We start from the raw sequence: 24,127 nt of genomic DNA, 5'->3' as shown, positions 1-24,127 counted from the left end.
GTTATTCATGCCATTGTAGAGGCATGACTCTATGTGGCCAAAGGCCACCTAGAGCTGTGACTGTACGAGGGTCATGACTCTCTGCTGGGCTATATATATAGAATCAGATCGCTGAGAAACAACATCTATCTACAACATCTTGTATCAGCGATCTGCATTCAAATTATCATTAGCACTTCTCTGTATTATCTAATCTGCAGGGGCATCCAATATACGTCTCACATTGTCAGCAATAGACAAAGAAGTAGATTCTGCACATGAGTCTCAGAGATTGTTAGTAATTGAAGAACAAACTTGTTCTACAGTAAACAAGTAAGAATTCTGTTATTCTCATGTTTATATAACAATTTTATCTATCAGAGATCTACAAAATTAATAGATTCTAGGTAGAATTATTTTTGAGAACATAAACAAATTCATCTCAAGAAGAAGAAATTAGGGTAACATCATTTTGGTCAATGAAATCATCCACTTGTTCGAGGAATCAAAGAAAAAAAAACATGTTGATCGAAATGGTTGTTAGTAGCGCATATGATGGGGTGAGATGCCACTTCCCCCTTTAGGTGATGGAAAGCTTTGACTTCTGTAAGGTCTAGTTGGATTGTATCTTGATTTGTTTCTTGACATTGAGAATCTCTGTAGCAATAAATGGTTCTTTAAGTGAATTGTTTGACACCTCCCAAGGTGTGCACTAGGGAGATCCTCTATCCCCATGTCTCTCCATAATAATGGTAAAATTTCCCCGTGGCCTTCATTAGTGACTTCATTGATGAAAAGAAATTTTGGTTGCAAGAGGGGTGGATCCAATCACCCTACCTCAATTTGTGAATGATAGTAGGGTATTTGATGAAGCAAACATTTGAGTGGCGAAGTTCATTAAAGGTATGCTGGTTTTTATATAGCATCTATAATGTCCCCTTTCTAACACTTATACCATGGTGTTGTCATTAGCCTATTTCTCCATGTTCTTTTAGGCTAACCATGACATTTAAGGGACTTTTAGGCTATTCAGCTTAGGAAGTTTCAATTGCAAAGCATGTTGAGGTGATTAAAGGTAGTTTTGAGCATACTTATTATTTATAGTGAGTCAACAAGGCAAGGTTTGGATCTCCAATGACAATGTCATGTCAATGGTAAATGTTTGACATGGACTGAATGATTTTAATATCATTGATATGATTTATGATGCATTAATAAAGCTAGTTTAGAAAGTTAAATATAATTAATAACTTTATCAATGTTGGACTATAGTTGAGTGGAATTTAAAAAAATAAAAATGTCCCCTTATTTTGTAACACATTAGAGATATAAGTTGTAAAAAGAAACTTATGTTATTTATCCCACATTGACAAGATAAGTGAATTATATCTTATGAGAACGTTATAAATAAATTCAAGAGCTCTCTTTTAGGCATGATGAAAATAAATGAAATTGATGAAAAATTGGAAAATTCTTCTTCAAGGTTGATGCAAAGGCACCTAGCACAAGGACAGTCGAGGAGGTTAAAGGTCATGAGTCATTTAAGTCATATTTGAGTTTGTATGTTTATTTTGACTCCAATTGAATCAATGTGCAAGGCTGTGCAAGTCAATTGTAATAAGTTGCCGAAGTTGTCGTAATATGTAATGTTCCACACTTGTGATGCAGCTTCTAATCAATGTGTCAACCCTATATTGAGGCCGTACGGTCTGGGTATGTGCAAGCAAGACTTGATCTGAGGTCCAGTTAGTGATGTACGGTGAGCAAGAGGAAGGAGCCGTATGGTGGTATGGTTGTATGGTGGTAGGGTAGGCTGTACGGTTGAGGGGAGAAAGGGGCCGTACGGGATGATGCAAATACAAGACATACGCATGGGCGCAGCAAAATGGCCGTATGGAGGTGAGATTGGGAAATGCGTACGGAAGTAAGTAGAAGGTCTTACAGATTGTAGTGTGCAGGCCGTACAGACTATAAAAGAAGGCCGTATGGGATGCTAGGAAGATGGCCATATGGTTATTGAAGGCAGTACGAGATATTATGGAGATGTCGATGTGATGCAAGGTGATTTAGTACAGCAAGGGAAATGCAGAGTAGTTTAATGATGCAATAAGTAATGCAGTTGCAATAAATTTAACACAAATAACTTGCAAGTAACCAGATACACACTTGTGCAGAATAATATTCCACGTACAAAGATGTTCTGATTTTTCCAGATTCGAGCCAAGTACACAGACGAAATAGGGTGAGGGTTGAATCCCACCGAAACCGCACGAGCCAAATAGGGAAGGTCTTTCACTTCCGAAATGGCGAATTACAGAGAACCCTAAACAAGAGTTCGCAGTGCAGAGAAATATAATCCAAAGCATACCTACTACTACCTACGAGCCGTGCTTAAATACCCTTCGGATAAACATCCCGAGGGTTTACAAAATAGCCGACGGCCAACAACTACGGAACAATTAAATAAAAATAGGTCCGAGATATACTAAATCAATCGGAACCCCTAAATACAAACATTAATAACTTAGGCCCAAATCAATTAAAATTTGGAACATTACATAAGGTCCAGAATTGGTCACATAGTCAAATTGTGCAAAATAATCCAAGGAAGGGTAAAGGTGATGTAATATGTGTCAATTGGTCCATTGTGAAACATCAATGATGTCCATACAAAGATTTGAGGTCAATTATGTAAAATTGCTAAAAGTGTCAAAGTTGCAACATGCAACATTTCAACAAAAGTTGCACAAATGATGTAAAAGGTTGTAAGAGGAAGTTGGTCCATCATTAAGAGTGGTTATGTAGTTGAAAACTGTCAAAAACATTATTAAATGCTTGCAAAAGGTTGAATTCAGGGTGTGTGTCAAGTTGGAGGAAGGTTCTGAAAGAGTTTAACCAGTCACACCTGTGACTGTCACAATAGGTTCTGCAGAAATGGTGGACTCCATTTGGGATAAAATGCTTGATGTATGGGGACAAAGGATTTCAATTTGAGAGTGGTCTCTATCAGGATGCATTTGTATTGCATTTAAATGATAGTTAAATGAAGTAATTTGTTGTTTTGAAATCCAATAATAGAGACACTCAGTGTTATATGCCAGCTTTACTGTTCATGAATAATATTTTCCTGTATGCCAGTTAATTGAAATCATTCTCTAATTGATTGGATTATGTATTAGGGCGAGTTAGCTTTCTTTTGGATCAGATTTGAGCATTTGCTATGATGTAAGGAAAGAGATCCACATGTTTTTTGAATACTGTTATGAAACCCTCTCATACAGAGTGAATGACAAAGGTTTGTGAATATTTTAAAATCTAACCATTGAAAGATTATAATTCCTTGTTCATTTTCAAGTATATTGACGGGACTTTCAGATGTGATTGGTTTCATTTGAAATGGTTGTCTGTTGAGAGTAGTTTGATGCACTGACGGATGTGTATGCATATTTTGTTTAATTTGGGACAGTGAAAATCAGTCTCGGTACAGGGGGCACAACCTGTAATTGAACCAATGGATGTGTTGTTGTTGTCCACATTTTTCACATTCCTGTTGGAGCAATCTTCTAAATGTTATCTGGTGTGAAAGTTACAGGTGTCTGAGTAGGGGTCTAGAAAACTGTAAATCAATCACAGTCTGATTTTTTATCAGAAATTTTATTTGACTCATAAGTTGTTTGATCAGAACATGTTATGTGAAGAAAATTGTTTTGATGTCAAGGGAACAAATCATCTGTAGAAGTTGGTCTCTGGTTCATTGTTTTATAGAATGACGACTGTCCTAATAGGATAGTGACAAGAATGTTATAGAGTTATTGCTAGGTTATGAACAAGAAAAAAGGATCGTGATTGGTGGTAATGTTTTGTTGATTGATAATGTCAGGATATATGTTTGTACATACATAAAGCAGGGTTATGATGATGAGATCTAAGAGTATGAAGAGTTGCTGATGGATGATACTTGTGGATAGTCAAGTAGACATGGATCTTGAAGGAGTGAAATGAGTTGAGGTTTGAAAGTTTGTTGTGGGAACTAGGCCAATGGATGGATTGTGATCACAAGATCTAATAGGCCTTGAAGTTGAACTCTAAATTAAGAGTTAATAGATTGAGGTATTGTGTTCTTTGGATTTGTTGGTGGTGAAATGTCTTGTATCAGATTTCTATATTGATCGTAATGATAAGGATGATTGAATGTTGGATGTAAACATGTGATCATGCCTATAACTGGTTGAAGACAATATGTGGATGTGTGAATTTTATTTCTAGATTTGATTGTGCAAGTGTTTTTTTAGCATCAATGTCTCGGACCACACTCCGTGATCCATCATCAGGATGAGAGAATGCAAGATTTTTTCTTTTTTTTTTTTGGCATCAATGTTTCGGATCACACTCCATGGTCCATTAACTTTTATTCTTGCTTTCTCTCATCCTGATGATGGATCATGGAGTGTGATTTGATGCTAAAAAAAACTTACACAATTGAATCCAAAAATAAAATTTACACATTTCAAATGGACTGTGGAAATCTGATAATGTTATTATGTTGATGGTTGAACTCTGTTTGGGATTCCTGAAGAGTTTTCCATGATGCTCTGCCTCAAATTGGTATCTGAGCTAGAAGAGCTTAAGTGTGTGGTAGACTTCCAAACAAGGCAATCCACATCAGGGCCTAGCTTCAAGGATTTTGGTATTTTGTTTTGCTAATAAGTTTTGGTTGCAGGGGTGGATCCACCTTACTGTAGAAAGTGTTGTTACAAATTGGGAACCTGGTTTATTGGTGCCAAAAGACTAGGGAGCGAGGTAAAAGGGACTCCTAAGTGAGGCAAGGAAGTTATGAATTGGGTGTTGGAGCAGTAGGATGGATGGATGCCTGGTAAAGCACCATGTGTTGTAGCCATTATAAAATCTATTAATAGTAGTAACACAGGGATTGCTTGAGGATGAAGATAGTAGTGGCAAGAAGAGGATGAAAGGAATGATAAGAGACAAAGGCATAAGAAGATTAAGATTCAATCCCAAATTCTTTTCTTACAAGGTTATTATTTTTCAAGGTACTTAGGCCTTCCTCTCCAACTAAGTCTCTAGTGCTAAAACATAGTCTTATATGTACGTAACGGTCATTTTAAAGAAAAAGTATTCCTGGATACCTAAAATCCATGACCGTCCATAGAAAGTAAAAACTCTTACTTTTAAAACAAAGTATCCACAGATCTGATCTTCATCGAAATACTATTACACACAGCTGTGTATGCATCTCACTTAAACAATGTGCCAATTCTGACACCTCTAGCAATCATTATAATGCCTCTCACTATTTTGCATCCTGCATCATAAAAGACTATTTGTAGACCCAACTTTACTAGTTTTCTTGAAGATAAGATAAATTTATTAAGGCCCAACAAGTGACCACAAATGGATCTATGTGGCTGAAGAGATTACAGCAGGGCCGCAACCAGCAACATGAGCACCAAATGGTGTCTGCGGAAAGAACAAAACAGGAAAGCAAAAAGCAAAAAGACTCTTAAGTACTTCTCACGGGTGAGAAGTAACTCAGAACCGAAGGATACAGTTTGAGGCGAAGGCGTGTCTCGAGGTACCACTGGAGGTAAGGTGGTGCTGGCGAGTGTACCTACTGTGAAGTCTCACTGATCTGGTGTATCTTGTGGAAGCAGAGGAAAGGAAAGGCTCCATGGGTCCATTAATAAGATTTAATAGTAATATAATAGAATAAAGAAATAAATAATATGATATAAGTATAAAATATAATATGTTATTGATATAATAACTTCATATAATAATACAAATATAAATAAACAATTTAAAATAGAGCATTAATATAATCTATTATACAATGATGGTTCATACCATAATATTAAGATTGAATACAACCCTAGTCGGGTATGGAAAGTCCTTGGGTAATCTCCTACGTCAAAGGGCAGATTGATTCAAACATTTGAGAGGCCTAGAAAAAGCTTTTGAGGGAAGATGATTACAAGGATTAGACGCTATCGAGAGTATCAATAATAATGATGTCAATACACCTAAATCTTAACAAACTTTAACAAACATGAACATTAGAGCCATATAGCGACTTGGGTCAAAAGCAATCCTTCTTACCGCATTTACAGTCCAGCCTAAATTTACAGACCAGACGGCAAGCGATTGATATGGGGATTAAAATTATGCACAGAACAAAGACCAGTCAACAGTGAATAATAAGAGGAGAATCAATTTTTATCAATCAAATAATCTATTATAGAAATGATGGTACATATGTATTATTGGTGGAGAGAATACAAATGATTCAGCGATCATAAAGCCACAAAAGACAGCGATCCATAATATATTATAAAGTATTATATCACTTTTATAATACTGTTCAGAATATATGAAGCTGTTCGATGAGAGCGAAGAATATGGCGCCGTACACTTAGAGATAGACCCATATAAAAATAATAATCAAATATAACACTGGAATTAAATAAGGATCCAAACAATAATAAAAAGATGCGATTAAAATCAATCACCCTTATTAATGAAACAGATGTCTTTTGGACACTAAACACTATGACCATTTGATAATGAAAGAATATATGAGTGAACAATATTCAACCACAGGGGGGGAGGAATATAGATCTGCACAATGATATCAGAAAGAATAGGAGGGATTACCCTTTATAGAAATAGACTAAATCAGGGACATTTCTATGTATTATCCAGTGTATTGGTGAGAAATTTGCCTCTGGCCACAGCAGTGATATGGATAGAAAAAAATGCTAATCACATATATCATCGAGCATAGAAGTGCAAAATTGAAAGTACAAATTAAAAACAGAAGTGCATCATGGTCAAAGCATTATATATTGATCGCATATTCAGATTGATATATGAAACATAGGAATCCAGTTACTAAGAGCAATGCATACTGCCTGCATATAGATACCATATAGCAGACCAAACATTCGTTACAAGAGATGGAATAATAAGCTTATAGCATATTCCATCGTTAAATACTAAATATTGCTATCCTACGTCGATTTTACATAGATTCTCACATATATTTGAGAAATAGCAATTGATATTTTTGTATAACACCTTGATTTGGGTTTAATTGGAATAATTTGACAAAAATAAGAAATCAGAATTAGAAGTTTTTTCTAGCTTTGTGAGTTTGCCAACCAGGGACATTACATTATGTGATACAAGCTCCTATTTGTCATAGTTCATTACTCTATGTTGGGATTTTTGTTTTTGATAGTATGCTAAGACATGTGGATATTTATGAATATGAAAAATGTTGTTTTGTTCAACTTCAATCTGCTGTATTCATTTGATTGATGTATTGTTGTGAATGTAATCAAGGTAGCTTCTAATTGCTAAAAGAACTATGATTTTAGAGTTGATTTTATTTAGGGTGCATAATAATTTTTTTAAGTCCTTTAAAAATTAATATATATCCTGGTTTTCCAATTTGCTTCGTCTAAGTCATGTGTCTGAATCTGAGTCAAAAATTAGCTTGTTAAGTTCAATCTGACTCTGATTCTTGCAACTATGGGTGAATTACATTACAGTTATCTTTGGCTTAGTATTGTGCCTCACCTATTGGGGTACGCCACACCCAAAGTTGGATGCATTTTTTGGTCAATTCAAATGTCTAACATGTCTCATTGGATTTTAAATGTGAGGCTCCATTCTGAGAGTCTCTATGTTTTAAATTTTTATCATTTAAGCTCATCATGCTTGACTTGATAACTAACCTATCACTCTGGGCATAAAATTTCCCTTTTTTTGTGTGGACAGATTCCAGATTGTAACATATTTATTTTTAAGGATTCTACGATAGATCCCGTATGATATGTAGCTCAACTAACTAGCACTATGATGGAAACAATCATTGCTAAACCAGTGTGACCCATAGCATATAGTGGGTAGCATAGGAGAGACTGCACTTACGAGTAGATGATCTCAGCGATGTGTAATGCACTGTAATGCACACGATTTAAATTGTATACAAGGCTGAAAAATAATTTTTATTGTCAGTTTGGGGTTATTCACAAACTAATTGTTTTTGCAGAATATGTACTCTGGAGCACTCACATTGGATCCTGAGGATGTAGAGCTGCTCACAAACGTTGGCGATTGTTGTATAAAAAGAGCTGAAATTGCTTATGCCCTCTTGAATTCTAATACAATGGAGATTAACAAAAGTTGGACCTCAGCTACACAGTTCTATGAACAAGCATTTAGGACATATGCACATGCCTGCAGCAGAGCTGATGTTAAGGTCGGGGATGATCTTGCTGGTTTACTCCAGAATTGGGGTGCTGGTCTTCTTTCTCTTGCCGAGGTGAGAAATGATGAAGTTCCTATCATTGTTCTATTATCTGTTCATGCTAACTGACCACTGATATTATAATCTTCAACTTGTAATTTCACTGCAGGTTCTGATCTGTGCCTTCATATTTTGTGTTGCTAATTAAATGTGCATCATGTTAAGTGTAAATATATTGATCTTATTGATATTCTTGAAAATGCTCCATAATACCATTCCTTCCTCTTAGATTCTTCTAGATGTCCCCATGTTGCATTGTTGCACCTAAACAATTCTTGCAAAACATTTCTCAAGTTCAAATAAGTTTTTCTGCAAGTTTTATTCATTCCAGTGTTTCTATAAGCTGTCAGTTTTAATTGGTTTTTAGCTGTGAAATTTACAAACAAAATTGTTCCTTGCATTCAGTTCTTCAAAAATAAAAAAAATGCACAAAAGGATTCTTTTGGAGAAAAGAATTTTGTTTACGCTGATATGGTGGAATAATTCCAACAACATCTGCAATTCATATAATTCACATTAGTACAATCACATTTACCTAAGTATTTGGAGCAATGCAGAGAATAGTAAATTATGTCTTTTATTGATTGTACCAAGCCAAGTTACATACCTGTACCAAAGATAGTTCCAAAATTACCATACCATACTATTCCATGTGCATTGACAGGTTATATCTGACATTTTCTTCAGGCATCGACAGGTTGAGCTTTGGGAGCAACCGAAAATGATTCCAACAAATTCCTTGCCAAATGGGACCCTCTAACCAATGGCATTAGCCTACGAGGGCCAATGATAAACTAATCTAAACATAAACCATATCATTCCAAAAAGGCTATATTACAATTATTTGCACCCATTAATTGATGGAGAGGCATCTGACAGGAAAAGGATAACCCTAAGTCTCTTTGAATCCTTTTGATTTACCCTTAGGAAAAAATCCATGCCAAACATTGCAGGGTATCAGGTTATAGGGAATCTTTTGTGTTAACAGATTCAATGGAGGAAGATTGTTGCCAAAAACATGGGAATAAATGCAAAGCATAAGAGATAATTCCCAACCATAAAACAAGACACAATGTCATAGTAAGAAAATCCAAGCATGGATTGAGGGCTAGAGGGAGTATTAAAGGCACTTATCATTGCTGATTTAGAGATCTTACATGTGCTAAAGCTGTGAAGGTTGCCAGAACAAGGAGATAAGAAAATTGAAACAGGCTAATTGCTCTCATTGTTGATGGAGAAGTAGCTGATAGAGAAAAAGGATGTCTAACCTATGTCTCTTTGAACCCTTTTGATCACCCTCTAGAAAAATCCTATGCACGTCATTGCAGGGTATTTGACTATAGGATACTGTTTTGTACTAAAGATTTGGATGGAGAAGATTGTTGCCATGCACCTGGAAATAAATGCAAACCATGAATCAAATCCCAACTACAGAGGAGACCACCTTGCAGATTTGTTGTCACTTAGAGACCAAAGAGATAGTTTTGTTTTGTTTGGCACTGTGGAAAGCAGTCACCATATAGTAACATACAACTTAGGCAACAAATCTTTGGACCCATTGACATGGCACACTATGTGAATAAATCTCATTTTATTGATAATAGCACAATTAAAAGTTTTAAGTGCAATCTAATGTTCATTGCTAAACCTAACACAAAGTATGCTTTCATGCATGGTGTGGATCATTCTTGTCTTTACTATATTATTTCCTAACCAAGATGACTTGCGCACTTCTTATTTCTAATCCATATCTTTGAAGAAACATTTAAATCATTTGGTAAGATGACAATATATTTAGATTATTCCATCACTATATTTAAACTGTCTGCCTGGCACTCCAGATTGTATGGTTCCCAACACTATTATGCACTTCGCTGATTGAATGAAGGTAAAATATTCTCCTTCACCCAAAAAATCACACCCCTTGCAAAATTTCTCAGCATTATATTATTAAAATAGATTTGCAGTAACATACAATCCCTAATTAGCCTTCAACAGCAGAAATGGTCACACGGATATCTGAATTAAAGGCATTACAGTTATCTGCTTACTCTCTGCTGTTGGCTAAATAATATAATAGAAAATCAAGACAGGCAAGATTCTACCCAGAGTAGACTGGATAAGAACATACAAAAATTTCCAATCAAACACCTTCAACCACAGACCAGATTAACCTGTCTTTAGAAGCCCACCAAGTCCTTGCAATCATCAGTTAGCACCGAAGCCAAATTTTTGGCCACAGTTCCAAAGGTTCACATTGCCTCGAATGCTGTTCCTAATCCAAGCGTGCAACACTTTTTTAATTCAAGAAATAGATGAAACTCATTGAATCTGAACAGAACAAATTGGTCTGGGTATTACACACCAGTGCTAGTAGAATCAATGATTGGGCTTTTAAAACTGATATGACATGAAGATTATAAAAGATAATATTCATTGTCAGTGGAGTACTTGGATACATATGAATCAAACTCCAAATTTAGTGGCGCAAGAAAAACAAGCCATCTAGGAGCTTTGTGCACAGATTCCTAAAACCTACCATTTTCATCTTCTGGGACTTATTTTTTTGTCTGATAAGAGTGAGACATTAGTTACCTCTGTACAAGGCTTTCGTTTTTCATTAATGAGTCTCGCCTGATTTAATTACTATGCTTTAGAAATGAAAGATGCATTTCAAATAGAAGACAAGGAATTAATGAAGCACATTGGTTTGAATGAATATCACCTATAGAGATTTCTTTCAGTATCATCCACCTGTTACAAGATTCAAGAAGAGTTGGCAGATTAACGGATTTCTGGATGATTCATTGATTAACAGAGGAACAAATGTGTTCCTTATAAAGAATTACAAGGACGTTGTTTCTAAAAGAAACAATGTAGATTGAAGACGGAATTAGAAACAAAACTAGAGACAGGATAGGAAACATTCCTATCTGGATTGAAGAAAAAAGAGACGGGATAGGAAACATTCCTATCTAGACTGAAAGACGGACTACAGACAAGTAGTTGACTATTATAGAAAGTATAAGATATTATCTTAATACCACCAACATTCAATCTGGATACTTCTGTACCTAGTTGTGCTTATATGGGTTTTTGTAGCTGGCTCTTCTTATACAGGTTTGTGTAGTAGGAAACGAATTCTATTCAACACAAAATTCTCATTTAATGTATAAAACAAGATGAAAATTTAATGTAGATCATTTGTCATTAAAGAAAACAGTTTCCAGGTTGTAGCAGTGCAGATTGTTTAAATTTTTGATACATGTCTGTTGCATGATGTTGAATTCTAATAAACATGACCAACTTCCTCCATTCTTATTACTTTGTAATGTTTTTAATTCCTATTCTATCAGTTTATTTTTGACATTTTGCATCTTTCTCTTAGCACACAGCGGACATTACAGTAGCAGCAAAAGCATTCAAGGATGCTGAGGAGAAGATGAAAAATGCTGCAAATTTCAGTCGATTAGATATCAGTATTTACATCGCATTGGGAGAACTTTTCAGTGTGCAGGCAGACAGGTTTTCCCAGGATACAGATTATCAAGCACAGGTCTGATGTCCGTAAGGCCTTTTTTGTTTATTTGGTTTATATATGATTTCCAACTAATCAGCTAGTTTTCATTTGGTTAATGAAATTTAACTCTGTTTAACCCTCTTGATTGCCCTTAAGAAATCAAAGGAAACTAAAGATGCTGAATAGAACATTCTTCTCTATTTCTCTATTCTTCCAATTTAATGAAGTATTTTTCTATTATTAAAGGAAGAGATATTCAAGAAAGTCATTGTTGATTTTTAACTGCCAGAATAATACACCAAGAATGCTAGTTGTTAAAGTCAGAGGATTGCTGCAAATGAAATAATATTACCTGTAATTTCTGTATGTTTCAAATGCAGTAATCTCTCTCGCATTTATATTGGAAATAAGGCTTGAAGAGACACGTCCCTTCAAGGGACATGTTTATTCATTAATTACATTGTATATATATATATATAGAATGAACACATTATATCTCATATATAATTATTCATAGGTTTATGCGACTAAAGCTACAAAATATTAACACTCCCTCTTAGCTAGAGAGGATAAACACAAAATGAATATTACACCATTAGGAATGACAAATTTTAAGGATATCTTTGATCAGAAGATATGCACCATTTTGATGTTGCATTTGATATCATGAGTATTGGCCTATTAGAATATCAACACATGATATTCACCAAGTACTCTGAGTAGTGGCCTATCAAAATATCAATTAATGATGTTCACCAAATACTACTTTGATATCATATCAGGTAGCATGAGCATCGGCCTATCAGAACATCAATTTAATTATATCCACCAATGACTCTAAATAATGGCCTATCAAAATATCAACTCAATGATGTCCACCAAGTACTCAATACAATAATGACCTATCAGAATATCAAGGCAAGATATTCACCAAATACCTGTCATATATCTATACAAACAACTTATAGACCGTCAATTTAATGACATCTAGCAATTTGTTGTTGATTTACAAGATAAAGCCTTTCATGATCTATTTCAACATTTACATAAAATGTATATAATGATTTAAGTTATTGTAAGGTCGTCACCTTCCAATAACTTTTGCAAGTATGATAATCATTTGGAAGTTGTCACTTCCTCATGATGTACACAGGAGGCACACCCATAAACACATGAAGTCACCGCAGATACTATCATGTGGTCTTCTCAAGACATCCGCCATGGATCATATCAGAGAATACGGTTTTCACCTCAAACTTATCTCTCATATGGAAGAATGTATTAAGAGGGATTTCACTTGGGACTTCTTCTTCATGAAGAAATGCTAACCTTTTGACCTCCTTGTCAAGGTTATTTCCAATAAGGTGTCAAGACTCCCTTTGAATTTGAAACATATCCTCTATTTGCTTCCTCTCTTTGTCCAAAGTTTCCTCTAATGAACTTTCATGCTCCTTGGTTCAACAAGTTTCCTTCTATCTAAGAATGTTATATTCTAAACATCCTTGGTTCATATGGAACTTCATCCTATGAATCATAGTCTCTTTAACTGCTTATAATTTTCTGATTAGTAGAGAAACCATCTCAGCATAGTCTACTCATTCTGAACTAATTTGACCAAGATTCACGGATGTAAACTAAAACATATCATCTATATGTTCCCTCTCTGATGGACGTGTCAAACTCCCTCTTGTTATAGAAGGGTACTCATATTAGGTAGCATTCCTAATGTTCCATTCTTTTTCCTGCAAGAACATCCTCAGAGACCAAGGAAAAGCACAAATGAATAACAAAGAAAATGACTCCTATAGTAGATACAAGGATAAAATAAGAGGCTTATTGCAAAATAAAAATAGGTACTTAAGAAAGAATACTCATCTCACGATTCTGGAGAAAATTCTCATAAGCATTCTTCTTGAGGTAACCTGCTTCTTTCTTCTTTTTGAGTATCAGTTTTATAGTTGGTCTGTGGGATGCTGCTGGTCAGAGTCCCACTATAAGCAGAGTAGAGAGTATTCCATAATATTCTTTGATAAGCAGTCAAAGCACTGAGACATTTACAATAAATTATAGCTTCATCTTTGATATGATGTCCCTCTCATAGTATTTGTAGTGAACAGTTCTAAACAGACTGCCCTTAATATTCATTGTGGAATCAACTGAGATCTACTCGCTTCAGATTCATGGCACCCTTCAGCTTCTACTATACCTCAATGTGGAAGGTTATCCACAGTGCTCAGTTCCTTCCAAACTCCAACATAGAGTCATCTCTTATCACTCAGAAGGACCATTTGAGGCTTAAACCACACGGGTTGTAAACTCCAGTACAATGCGACAATTTTTATTTATTAGACTTGCATTTGTGTAATCTCTTTCTTCTCCAGTAAAACTATCCAAACTTACTACAATTTGCTTCCAGTTTGAATTCAGATGGACACCTTTACAAATGGAACCTTCAATACTAGTAGACTGAAAAAGAATTGAAGAACCTGTAGGAAGAATATTAATTGTCAGATGCAGCATTCAACACATCTAGAGTCTGGAGAGTGAGACTATAATGTGGCACTCCACGCACTCAGGTTACAGATGCATCTATTGTGAAAACATCAGGAAGCCCAAGAAGATGCATAATTTGTGCATGTTCAGGTCGAATCCATATCTGTGCACAATTAAAGGTAGAATCCACTTCTACCTTTTGTTTCTTTGTGTGCTTTTTTTTCTTTCTTTTCATTCGTGTCAAATAACAAAAGATTGTTCAAAACATGAAAAGCCTTTCTCATAATTCAATATTAACACCCAAGTGTGGTACTCACGATGGTATTGGATCTTTAGATGTCTCCAATTATATCAAGACCCAATCCATTCTCATTGGGAATAAATAACCATCACTACTATGATTTATTCATTGTGCATTACCTCATGAAGTTCGTTGTATAATGGTTTCATCGAATCTTGTCTTTTTCATGGAAATTTGTTGTTGCACATCTCTCTTTTTGGTTTATCATTGCTTTCTATGAGTTGTAAAACCTGAACGTAGCACCATGTTACTCTGCTAACTTTACATTGCTGGCTCCTCTATTCATGTCATTGAGTCTCACTCTACAAGCCCACAAAATTCTCTCATGCGGAAGAGAAGCAGAGATGATTGTCTCTGTGTTCTTTCCAAACCCGATACTTGGCCTGGACCTTCTATATATCTCTGGAAATTGACAAACTCCTTTATGATTCTCTATAACTCTTACCGTCTATGGCTTCAAATATTTGTAAATAACAAGAGAACCATTATTATTTGTTTTCTAATGTCGCAGAAGGAGAGAATGAATATAAAACATTGCATCCTACTAATATATTTCCATTTAACATAGAAACTCTTTCCCGTAAATGTTAGGAGTTAATATCGTGAATATCAAAAGTTTACCAAAATAAATATTGGGCCCAACCAAAATGATAATAAATCAAATTTAATATCTGCCCAAGCTTCAATATTATATATGACAGCAATACCATGTTAGCTGCAGGCTCTACATTCATAAAGGCCCAAACACTTTATAAAGTTTTCCATTAACATTCTAATGTTCAGCAAGGATAATTAAACTCTGATTTCGGAGCCAGTCCTTGAAATGACCACAAACACTAATATTTGATAATCCCTGGAAGAATGATAGCTACACACTAATTTCTTGGCCCACAACAATATTTTCCATTCACAGCAAGCTTGCCTTAATATTCCTCTCTGTGTTTAGTATTTGTTATACCAATATATATGCATAGTTACACCGCCTTGGGAGACCGGGGGATGAGGGGACAGAGGGGCCTTGATTTGGGGACGGCGAGGGGATGGCGGCGGGGGACCCGGGGGGGGGGGGGGGGGGGTGGCGGAGGGAGCAGGGGTGTATATACTATACATACGATACTTAAAATGCTAGTTATGAAAAGATGTACTACAATTATACAATATAAGATACAAAGATGTAAAAAACTTAAACATTGAACATTGCATTGAAATTTTCAACGAGAACGTCATGATTCATGATCAAATAAGTTATAACAAACAGCAATGAACATTGAACATTGAACATCAGAAAATTTCAAAATAATATAAATTAGTCTATATATCACTTATTAGTCTTCAGGTCAATAGTATGAGTATCTAAATTCTACTATCTAATAGTAAATTGTAATCAATGATCATATGAGTCATGACTCATTACATAAAGATGATTACAATAAGTATCATGTGCCATGAATCATGATATCAAAATAAGTATATAATGCAAACAAAAACTACAAGTCTCCAAGAGTCCAAATCAAAATACCAAATCAATGATCAATGATCATCCCCTGTAGGTTGAAACTCATCGCCACTGGAACTATCAATCTCTCCAAGATCAAGAGATGAAAAGGGAACACCAACTAGCCCTGTGGCTGGATCTAAAGCATCCTCCTCCTCAATTTGTGATGGCTCCTCAGGCTCTACATCCCATCGTGATGCTGGGCTTTCCTTGTACGCACTTGTGTTGCGATCATTGATATGCAACACACTGTGTACAACCACTAGCTTCTCTGCTCTTTGAGAGGTAAGTCTATTCCTCTTAAGAGAGTGGATGAAGCTATATGTAGACCAATTCCTCTCAGAAGCTGAGGAACTAGAAACCTGAGATGAAAAATAATTGGCCGATGTAAGACTCATGAATTAGAAGTTGAACAATGAACAATGAAAAGTTAAAAGTTGAGGAACTAAGTACCTGGGACAGCAAACGAATAGCTAGTGTGGTGTTTGTAGATTTTGGTCCATAAGCTGACCACCACAAAATGGGATCCTTTTGTGCCATAGTCTTGATATCCGCTTTTGCCGCTTGTTTGTATCCCCTAAGAGTAGCAAATTTGGTCCACTCAATGCGAACCTTAGCTACTGTCTCAGGGTCATACATCCTATCTATGCACTTGAAGAACCCTTCCTTCACCTGAAAAAATTTAAAAAGTACAAATTATTAGCAAATAGAAGAATCAAGATACTAGTAATGTAAATGATTTTAATTTATAAAATGATAAGAATCTAAGTCTTAAAGTGTTATATAATATAAATCACCTCATCATCGTGAAGTGGTGTAACTCTAGCAGGCCTAGTCATGTACCACCTCGGATTCAATGCATATGCAACCATGTGTAAGGGTGTGTTAAGTTTGTCCCATCTACGCTGAATAATAGGCCGAATGTGATCATTGTAGAAGGCTAATGTGGGGTCCTTCTCTCACATAACTTCCCTCATCTGCCCAAGCATAGAATCCTCTCCAAGTGTGGGCGCATCCCCATCTCCATACCTGATCACCTCAAAGACTGGCCTAATAATAGAGACAATGTATTTTGTATCACTCCAAAATACATCACTCTTAACTATATCCTTCACCCTCATCCCTTGCTCTGACCTAGAACCATTCCACCTGTTCCATTCATTCGTCATAACCATTAGTTGTAGTGGCTCCTGCAACTCAAGCATTCTCTCCAAGAGAATGAAATAGGATGCATATCGTGTCTCAATTGGCTTCAAGAAATCCTTGTTGGCGAAGCTCCTAAATAGTGCATGTGAGGTTTGGTGGTTGCAGACTAAGTCACAAGGTTCGAGTTCAAGTTCGAGTTCGACGACCTTGAAATTCGGATGAAGTTCGACAAGTCAAAAATATCAAAAAAAATTCGACATTAAATTCGCCTTAATGTAATTTAAAAATATATATATGTACTATTTTTATTATTATATATTTTAATAATTGATAAAATTAATATAAGTATTTACATGTTTAATTATAAATATATGCTACTTATGATTATATAATATAAAATAATATTAACATGTTTTAAATTTTAATATTTAACAAATAATATAAAATTAATAACAATAACAAAACATACAATAATATAAAATTATAACTATTAACTAAATCTAAAATTAAATAATCTCAAAATAATAAAATATTAAACATACTATAATTAAAATTTAAAACTATTAACCAAAACCTAAAATTAAATAATCTCTGAACATTGTTAAAAGGTTAAAAACAATATAATCATTCTCGAACCGCCGACGGAGAGGAACAAGTTTACTTCAGACGCCTTCAGACGGAGAGGAACGAGGATGGAGAGGAATGAAAGCCAAGTTCGTTTAAGATACTGTTCGTTGCAGGGCATTCAAGAGACGCTGAAGGCAAACGAGAAGCAGAGAAGTTAATGCCTTCAAACTAGACGGGAAAGCAGAGAGGTTGGACGACTTGTAACCCACGACCTACACTCATGGTTATAATCTACATACATGATGACCTGCACTCATGGTTATAGTCTACACACGAATTTGAGATGAATTTTTACGAATTTTTCATGTATTTTTTAGGTTCGCCGAATTTCGAACCTGGAGCCGAAAATTCGGCGAACCTTGTGACACAGGTTGCAGATATACATCTGCACATCTCTAACATCACTCACCACTCCCTTTATCCAACTAATCTTCCCCATGTCCTTTAGAGCATTGTTCATAGCATGCACACAACAAGGAGTCCACCAAATATGCTGATATGTGGCCTCAATAAGCCTCCTTGCAACTCTGCACACATGAGCTACATCTGTCACTACTTGGACCACATTTTGTGGCCCAATCACCTCAATGGCTTCCTGAAGAATCTGAAACTGAAAATCAGCATCTTTTCGATGCCCTGAACAATCAACCGCCCTAAGAAAGAATGGGCCCTCTGTACATGTGACTATGATATTGATGAGTGGACGGTCTCTAATGTCCGTCCACCCATCCATGATAATGCTGCACTCCAATTCCTCCCAAACAGCCCTCATGGTCTCCATGGACTCACTAATCTTGGCATACTCATCATCCAAGATTTTAATCCTCAATTTGTGCTCACCTGGTGGCACATATGATGGTAATCCCGCCTTCGCTACTTTCTGAAATGCCTCCTTAAAATAAGGAGACCAAGTAATGTGAAGTGGAACGTCATTGGCAAATAACATTCTCCCAATGCATGCTTCTAACTTCTCTCTCGTTTGGGCTGCAAAAATTCTGCTATAGGGTTGTTGTCACTAGACTGTGACCTACGTTTCCCCTTGCTCGTCTCAGCTGCTGCTACACCAATAGAGCTATGAGTAGAGGAAGGTGCGGAGGCTGCCCCTAGCAATGAAGTAGATGAATCTCTATGCTGTGGTCTAGAAGAAGACATGTGTTGGCGTTGTTGCTCCTGTATTTGTTGCTCATGCACCTCCTGTATAGTCTGAATCTGTTGCCTACCAGCCAAGGTAGTAGGCACTGGAAGGCCCAAGTCCTCTGGAACTCCCCAAAGCTTGTTGAATTCAATTCTAATCTTCAAGTTTTTGGATTTAGCCAAAAACTTACATGGTAAGACACCTTTACCTGTCCAAAAGAGGAAGTGTACATTCACTCTAGTGATGCTACCATACCAGTCTTCACCACAAATATTGCATCTCCACTTTCTTGTGCCACCTGTTCCTTGTCCGGATGTTATTCTAGTGGCATATTGTTTTAAAAGAGATTTTGGATCAAATTTACCCCTAGCCCACTATGCCAAAGTTGGGGAGTGGCAATTAGTAGATGGATACTAGATAGTATAAAACCAATACCCGTGGAAGTGGAACTAGTTTGGGCCCCTTGCTGATTTGGCCCAACCGGAACCCCAATGTCACTCTCATGGTCACCCCTCTCAACAATGTCATCATCATCCTTAGCCTTAACCTCAGGTTCATATTCTGATTCACTGCCACTATTTGAATGAAATTCCATCTCATCATCACTATGAGTATTAATGAAGGAGCTCACTGTGACACTGCATTTCACAAAATGAAAAAACAAAAGTTAATAAAGCTAAATAAATAAAATTTTAACTTTTTTTGTAAGAACTTACATACTAAAATCAGCTCAGAAAAGCCCAAATCCTACGGAACCATTGGAAGTCAATTTTCGTTTTATACTCTTTTTTTTTTCCCCTCCCCAAATCTAGTTGAAAGAGAGTAGAGGTCGTCGGTTTAAACAGACGAAAATAGGCATTTCAAAGAGTCCAGCGTTTAAACAAATGAAAGCATTCATAAACATAAAAAAAACATGTATAATGCATTTGAAAATCATAAAAATAAGTTAGAAACCCTACCTTACGATTTGGTAAACTCGGAAACACCCTCCTCTTCTTCTTCTTGCTCCTAGGCTCTCCTTTTTCACTTGCAAATACTTTCTTCACTCTTGCACAAACCCTTATCTCAGCTCTTCACTCTTCTTCTTCTTGCTGTTGCAAACAATGAGAAATGCAAATGTGAATCAAAATGAAGAATAGAAGGTTTTTAAACAAAGGAGGAATGGATGGGCCCCACAATCCAATACAATAAATAAGAAACATTAAAACATTTAAAAAACGAGTTCAACTTTTTAATTTTTTGTCTTTTTGGCTTGCCGCGAGAGGCGTCTAGGCATCCCCCCATAATGACAGAGACTTCTTGGCATCCCCCCGCACCCGTTTCGGAGATGTCTCCTTGTCTCAGAGACGTCTCGCCGTCTCCGGTGGCGGTGGCGCTCTAAGTGGCGCCACCTGAAACGCTGAGACACCGTCCCCCCGTCTCGGGGAGGTCCCCGTCTTCAAGACGGCCCATATTTGGGGGGGCGGACGCGTCCCCGTGTTACACTATATGTATGCAACTGTATGAAGAAATTAACAACAAATATATGCTTTTGGAAATAGTCTTGTAAAATAATACGACAATAGTTTTTGGCCCCTATGAAAGCAAGCTGAATAAATTTATGGACTTAAACCAATGTCACAATATAAAGATAATTTTGTGTTAGTTGTTGAGCAAGAATAGGGACTTGTAAATCCATATATATGAAATTACTTCTTCTGGATATGCGGAAGGACCGGTCTCACACAATATATCCACTTTGGTCTTACCTTCACTAAAGACTCTCATCTGTTAATGTGCCTTCAACTTCCTTTATATGTAAGGAAAAACGGTGAGCATTGGAAACTACTAATTGACCATTTTGCATGATGAATGTTTTTTTTTTTGCCAATATTCATCTTTCTGGTATATCTCACGTTGTTCTTAGACCAGCACTCATCCAAAAAAGAAAAAGACATTCAGATTCCCAGAAGTTTGTATTTGCTATGATACCATGTTAAAGTCAGAGGATTACTGCAAATGAAATAATATTAACTGTAATTTCTGTATATTTCAAATACAACAATCTCTCTCTCATTTATATTGGAAATAAGGATTGAAGAGACATGTCTCTTCAAGGGACATGTCTCATGTCTATTCATTAATTACATTATATATATATATATATATATATATATAAAATGAACACATTATATATCATATATAATTATTCACAGGTTTATGTGACTAAAGCTACAAAACATTAACACTAGTGATAGACAATCTTCTAGATCTAGAGGCATGTAAAGGTAATATGCTTCAGTGCATGTTCAAGATATGTAGCTATAAAACCATTGGGTTAATGGTAAAGTTATTTTAACTTCTTAAGAAGTCGATATATTATATATTTTTTATAAGTTGGTTTTTCTAAACTAGTTTTCATTTCAGGCAATGCTCGGGAGCAAAGATTTGAGTGTCCTAGGAGTGGTAGGGGGCTTCCCTAGACTAACTCCTAGACACATTGAAAAGCTCTAAAAGCTCTAACAGGTAAGAAACAACCAAAACACTTAAAAATGGTTTTTTCATAAATGCTAAAACATAAAAAAATAGGTTACAAAGCACCCTAAAACCTAAACATTTTTTGTTTGAGAAACCCAACTTTATTTCTCACAAACTCATTCTTCCAATGTTGTTTTTAAGGAAAATAATAAACTACCATTTTTTTTGCCATTCAGTATTAAAATGGTGTGTGCCATGAAATTTTGTGTGGTTTCAAAGGTCTTGATCTAAGCTTGGTGTGAGGGGCTCTATCCATTGACCTCGCCCTATATTGCAATAGGGAATGTATCAGGGTGTTGCTCTTGGACTCCACATGGGGCGTTGCCCCTTGACAACATGGGGCATTGCTTCAAATGCCCCATGAGGGGTACTGCTCCTCAACCGTATTGGGGTATCCACTACCATCTCTACTAGTTATTCAGATCTCTTGTCACATTGTAATGTCCCCATTTTTAACAGGTTCCTGTTGGCAGTTTGGTTAGTTCATCATCATGGGCCTCATTACTGACAGTGAGATTTGAGGGTTTCAGTCGTAGACTTTCTATTTATAGTAAGTCTATTTTGGGCACTTACTATATTCGGCAGTGCAATAGTAGCATTGGCAGTTGGTCACCATCTGCAGTGGTTGGTGCAGTTATTTGATGAAGTTCATAATTATTGGTTTATTAATGAGGCTTCACATTTATTAAGACACTTTATGTTATAAAATGGAATTGTCAATGTAAAGCCTCTTATATGAAAAGTGCCTTTATGAAGCCAAGTTTTAAGAAAGTTATTTATTCAAAAGAAATTGACAGAAGCTTCTAATTAAATGTTGTGTTGAGAAAGCTACTTTAATGAAAGGTGTATTGGTGAAGTTATATGGCATTATAAAAGAAGCCTTCATGAAGTAAATGGATAATCTAATTGATTATTTGATCTTTTTTTGTCTTTGTGAGGGTTTCCTGGGTTTGGTAATTTTAATTCCCTTGTTGTGTATGGTTTTCATTCTGAGTTGTGCATTCTAATTCGTAGCTAAAGTATTGTGGATTAAATATCGAGAATCATCAAGTCTGAACTGTTGAAGTCTTCCTATTGTATTTCCTGTTGCTGGGAGAAATCATTTGCTGGAGTTTAATTGCATTATCTCCTACACATTGAAGGGTTTGATCTGCATATGTGAGGATTGCAGTGGGCATCTTTCCTTGCTGTGATGACTGTTTTTGGGTAACGTCTTTAGAGTTGGTAGTTAATGAATTTATATTTCTTCATCAAATACAACTGGCCTACAATTCGATTTTATCTCTGCATTTCAAAGTCTGGAAACGCTGGACCCTAGCGTTGACATTTCTAGCTGTAGTTTGGCGTCCAAAGACTCATGCCACTTTTCCTGTCCTAGAAGTGGCTACTGCTGTACACATTGGGGGTTTAATTGCCCTACACGGCTGACTGTTTACGCACCTAATTTGGGTGTTTTCCTGTATGCATTCAAGTGCCTGTATTGGCAGCTAGACCTGCTGTTGATTTGGAGGCAATAGCCTTTGATTGGTGTCCATCATCCATGTGCATAAGAAAATAGTTGAGTGGCTATCACTATGCTTTTAGAAACTGAGGGAAGATTAAACAGCCTGCAAAGTCTGCTACAAGGCGAACTAAAAGGCTATTACCAGGTTTTTAATGAATATTGTAATTCTCTGATTTGTAAAAGTCTCAGTCACATGAAGGATTCTGAATTTGGTATCTAGCTTTATTAATGAAGTCTTAGTTGGATCTCAATTGCAAGAAGAATACTGAATTTGACATTTAGTATTATTAGTGAATGACATTTCTTGTCTTTAGCATTTGAAATATTTGCAAGAGAAATTCTAAGTCTTACTAGTAGTGTGAGTTATTATATTTGATTTCAGACTTTCTGTAAGGTCCCTCCTCGCATGTACTTATTAAATATGTATCTTTCTGCTAAAACTATTGTAGGAGATTAGAATGGATATGAAATAATGTTTTATGGTTTAGATGTCCTAATAAGAACTGAAATCCTAATACATTCATGTCTTAAATATTCAGTGATTCGAGAATAAACTACTTTATCTCGACTATTGAAAACTTTAAAAATTCACTAACAATGATATGAGGTGTTTTCACCCAATGATGATGATGTTGATTATGGTACCTCGATGTTCAAGGTTTTATGCCTTCAGATATTTGGTTTAGTTATTTAACGCTTTATGATTCACATGTGTACTAAAGTAAGTAAATGCAAAATTAACACTTTGATTATGAAGTTTTAATGATTGAGAATATGAGTAGAGCCTGATAAAATAATTGAATTACCTGAAAGATGAATGTTTTAATTCATGAGTTTTCCCTGATATGCTATATACATATATGCATGTGATTTTTTGGAGCTACTGATGTGTGCAGGGTATTTTAGCTGAGAAAACCTAATGGAGAAATGAAACTGAACCCTATGTGCCATATGTGGAAACCCGTTGTTCGTATTTTATTCGTATCATGAGATGTATGAATGTATTATTCTGTATTCAGTAAATGTTAATGTTTTGTAAACAGTATTTTAATAGTGTCGCTTGACACTCGTGGATTGT

The 24,127-nt window shown here is 35.9% G+C and overlaps 1 protein-coding gene across 5 annotated transcripts in view; it reads left to right on the top strand.

Moving 5' to 3' along the window:
* The window catches only part of LOC149561453 (uncharacterized), a 90,366-nt gene that overhangs the window by 36,091 nt on the left and 30,148 nt on the right, over window positions 1–24,127 (top strand). For 2 of the 5 annotated variants that reach the window (XR_016363820.1, XM_089825154.1), the window contains exons 5-6: window positions 8,054–8,326; window positions 11,700–11,867. Coding sequence is in view for 4 of the 5 variants with exons in the window: in XM_089825154.1 (XP_089681280.1) it covers window positions 8,054–8,326; window positions 11,700–11,867 (441 nt within the window). In the remaining variant the exon portion in view is untranslated. Of the gene's footprint in view, window positions 1–8,053; window positions 8,327–11,699; window positions 11,868–21,434; window positions 21,534–21,721; window positions 22,424–24,127 lie in introns of those variants that run through there. The other 3 variants (XM_089825157.1, XM_089825155.1, XM_089825156.1) reach the window with 3 other exon arrangements.

This window comes from Cupressus sempervirens, chromosome 4 (assembly GCF_028749045.1).
Source record: "Cupressus sempervirens isolate cs-2001-9-10 chromosome 4, ASM2874904v1, whole genome shotgun sequence".
NCBI lineage: Eukaryota > Viridiplantae > Streptophyta > Pinopsida > Cupressales > Cupressaceae > Cupressus > Cupressus sempervirens.
The sequence above is the reverse complement of the archived record's forward strand: the minus strand, read 5'-3'. Positions and strand labels throughout refer to the sequence as shown.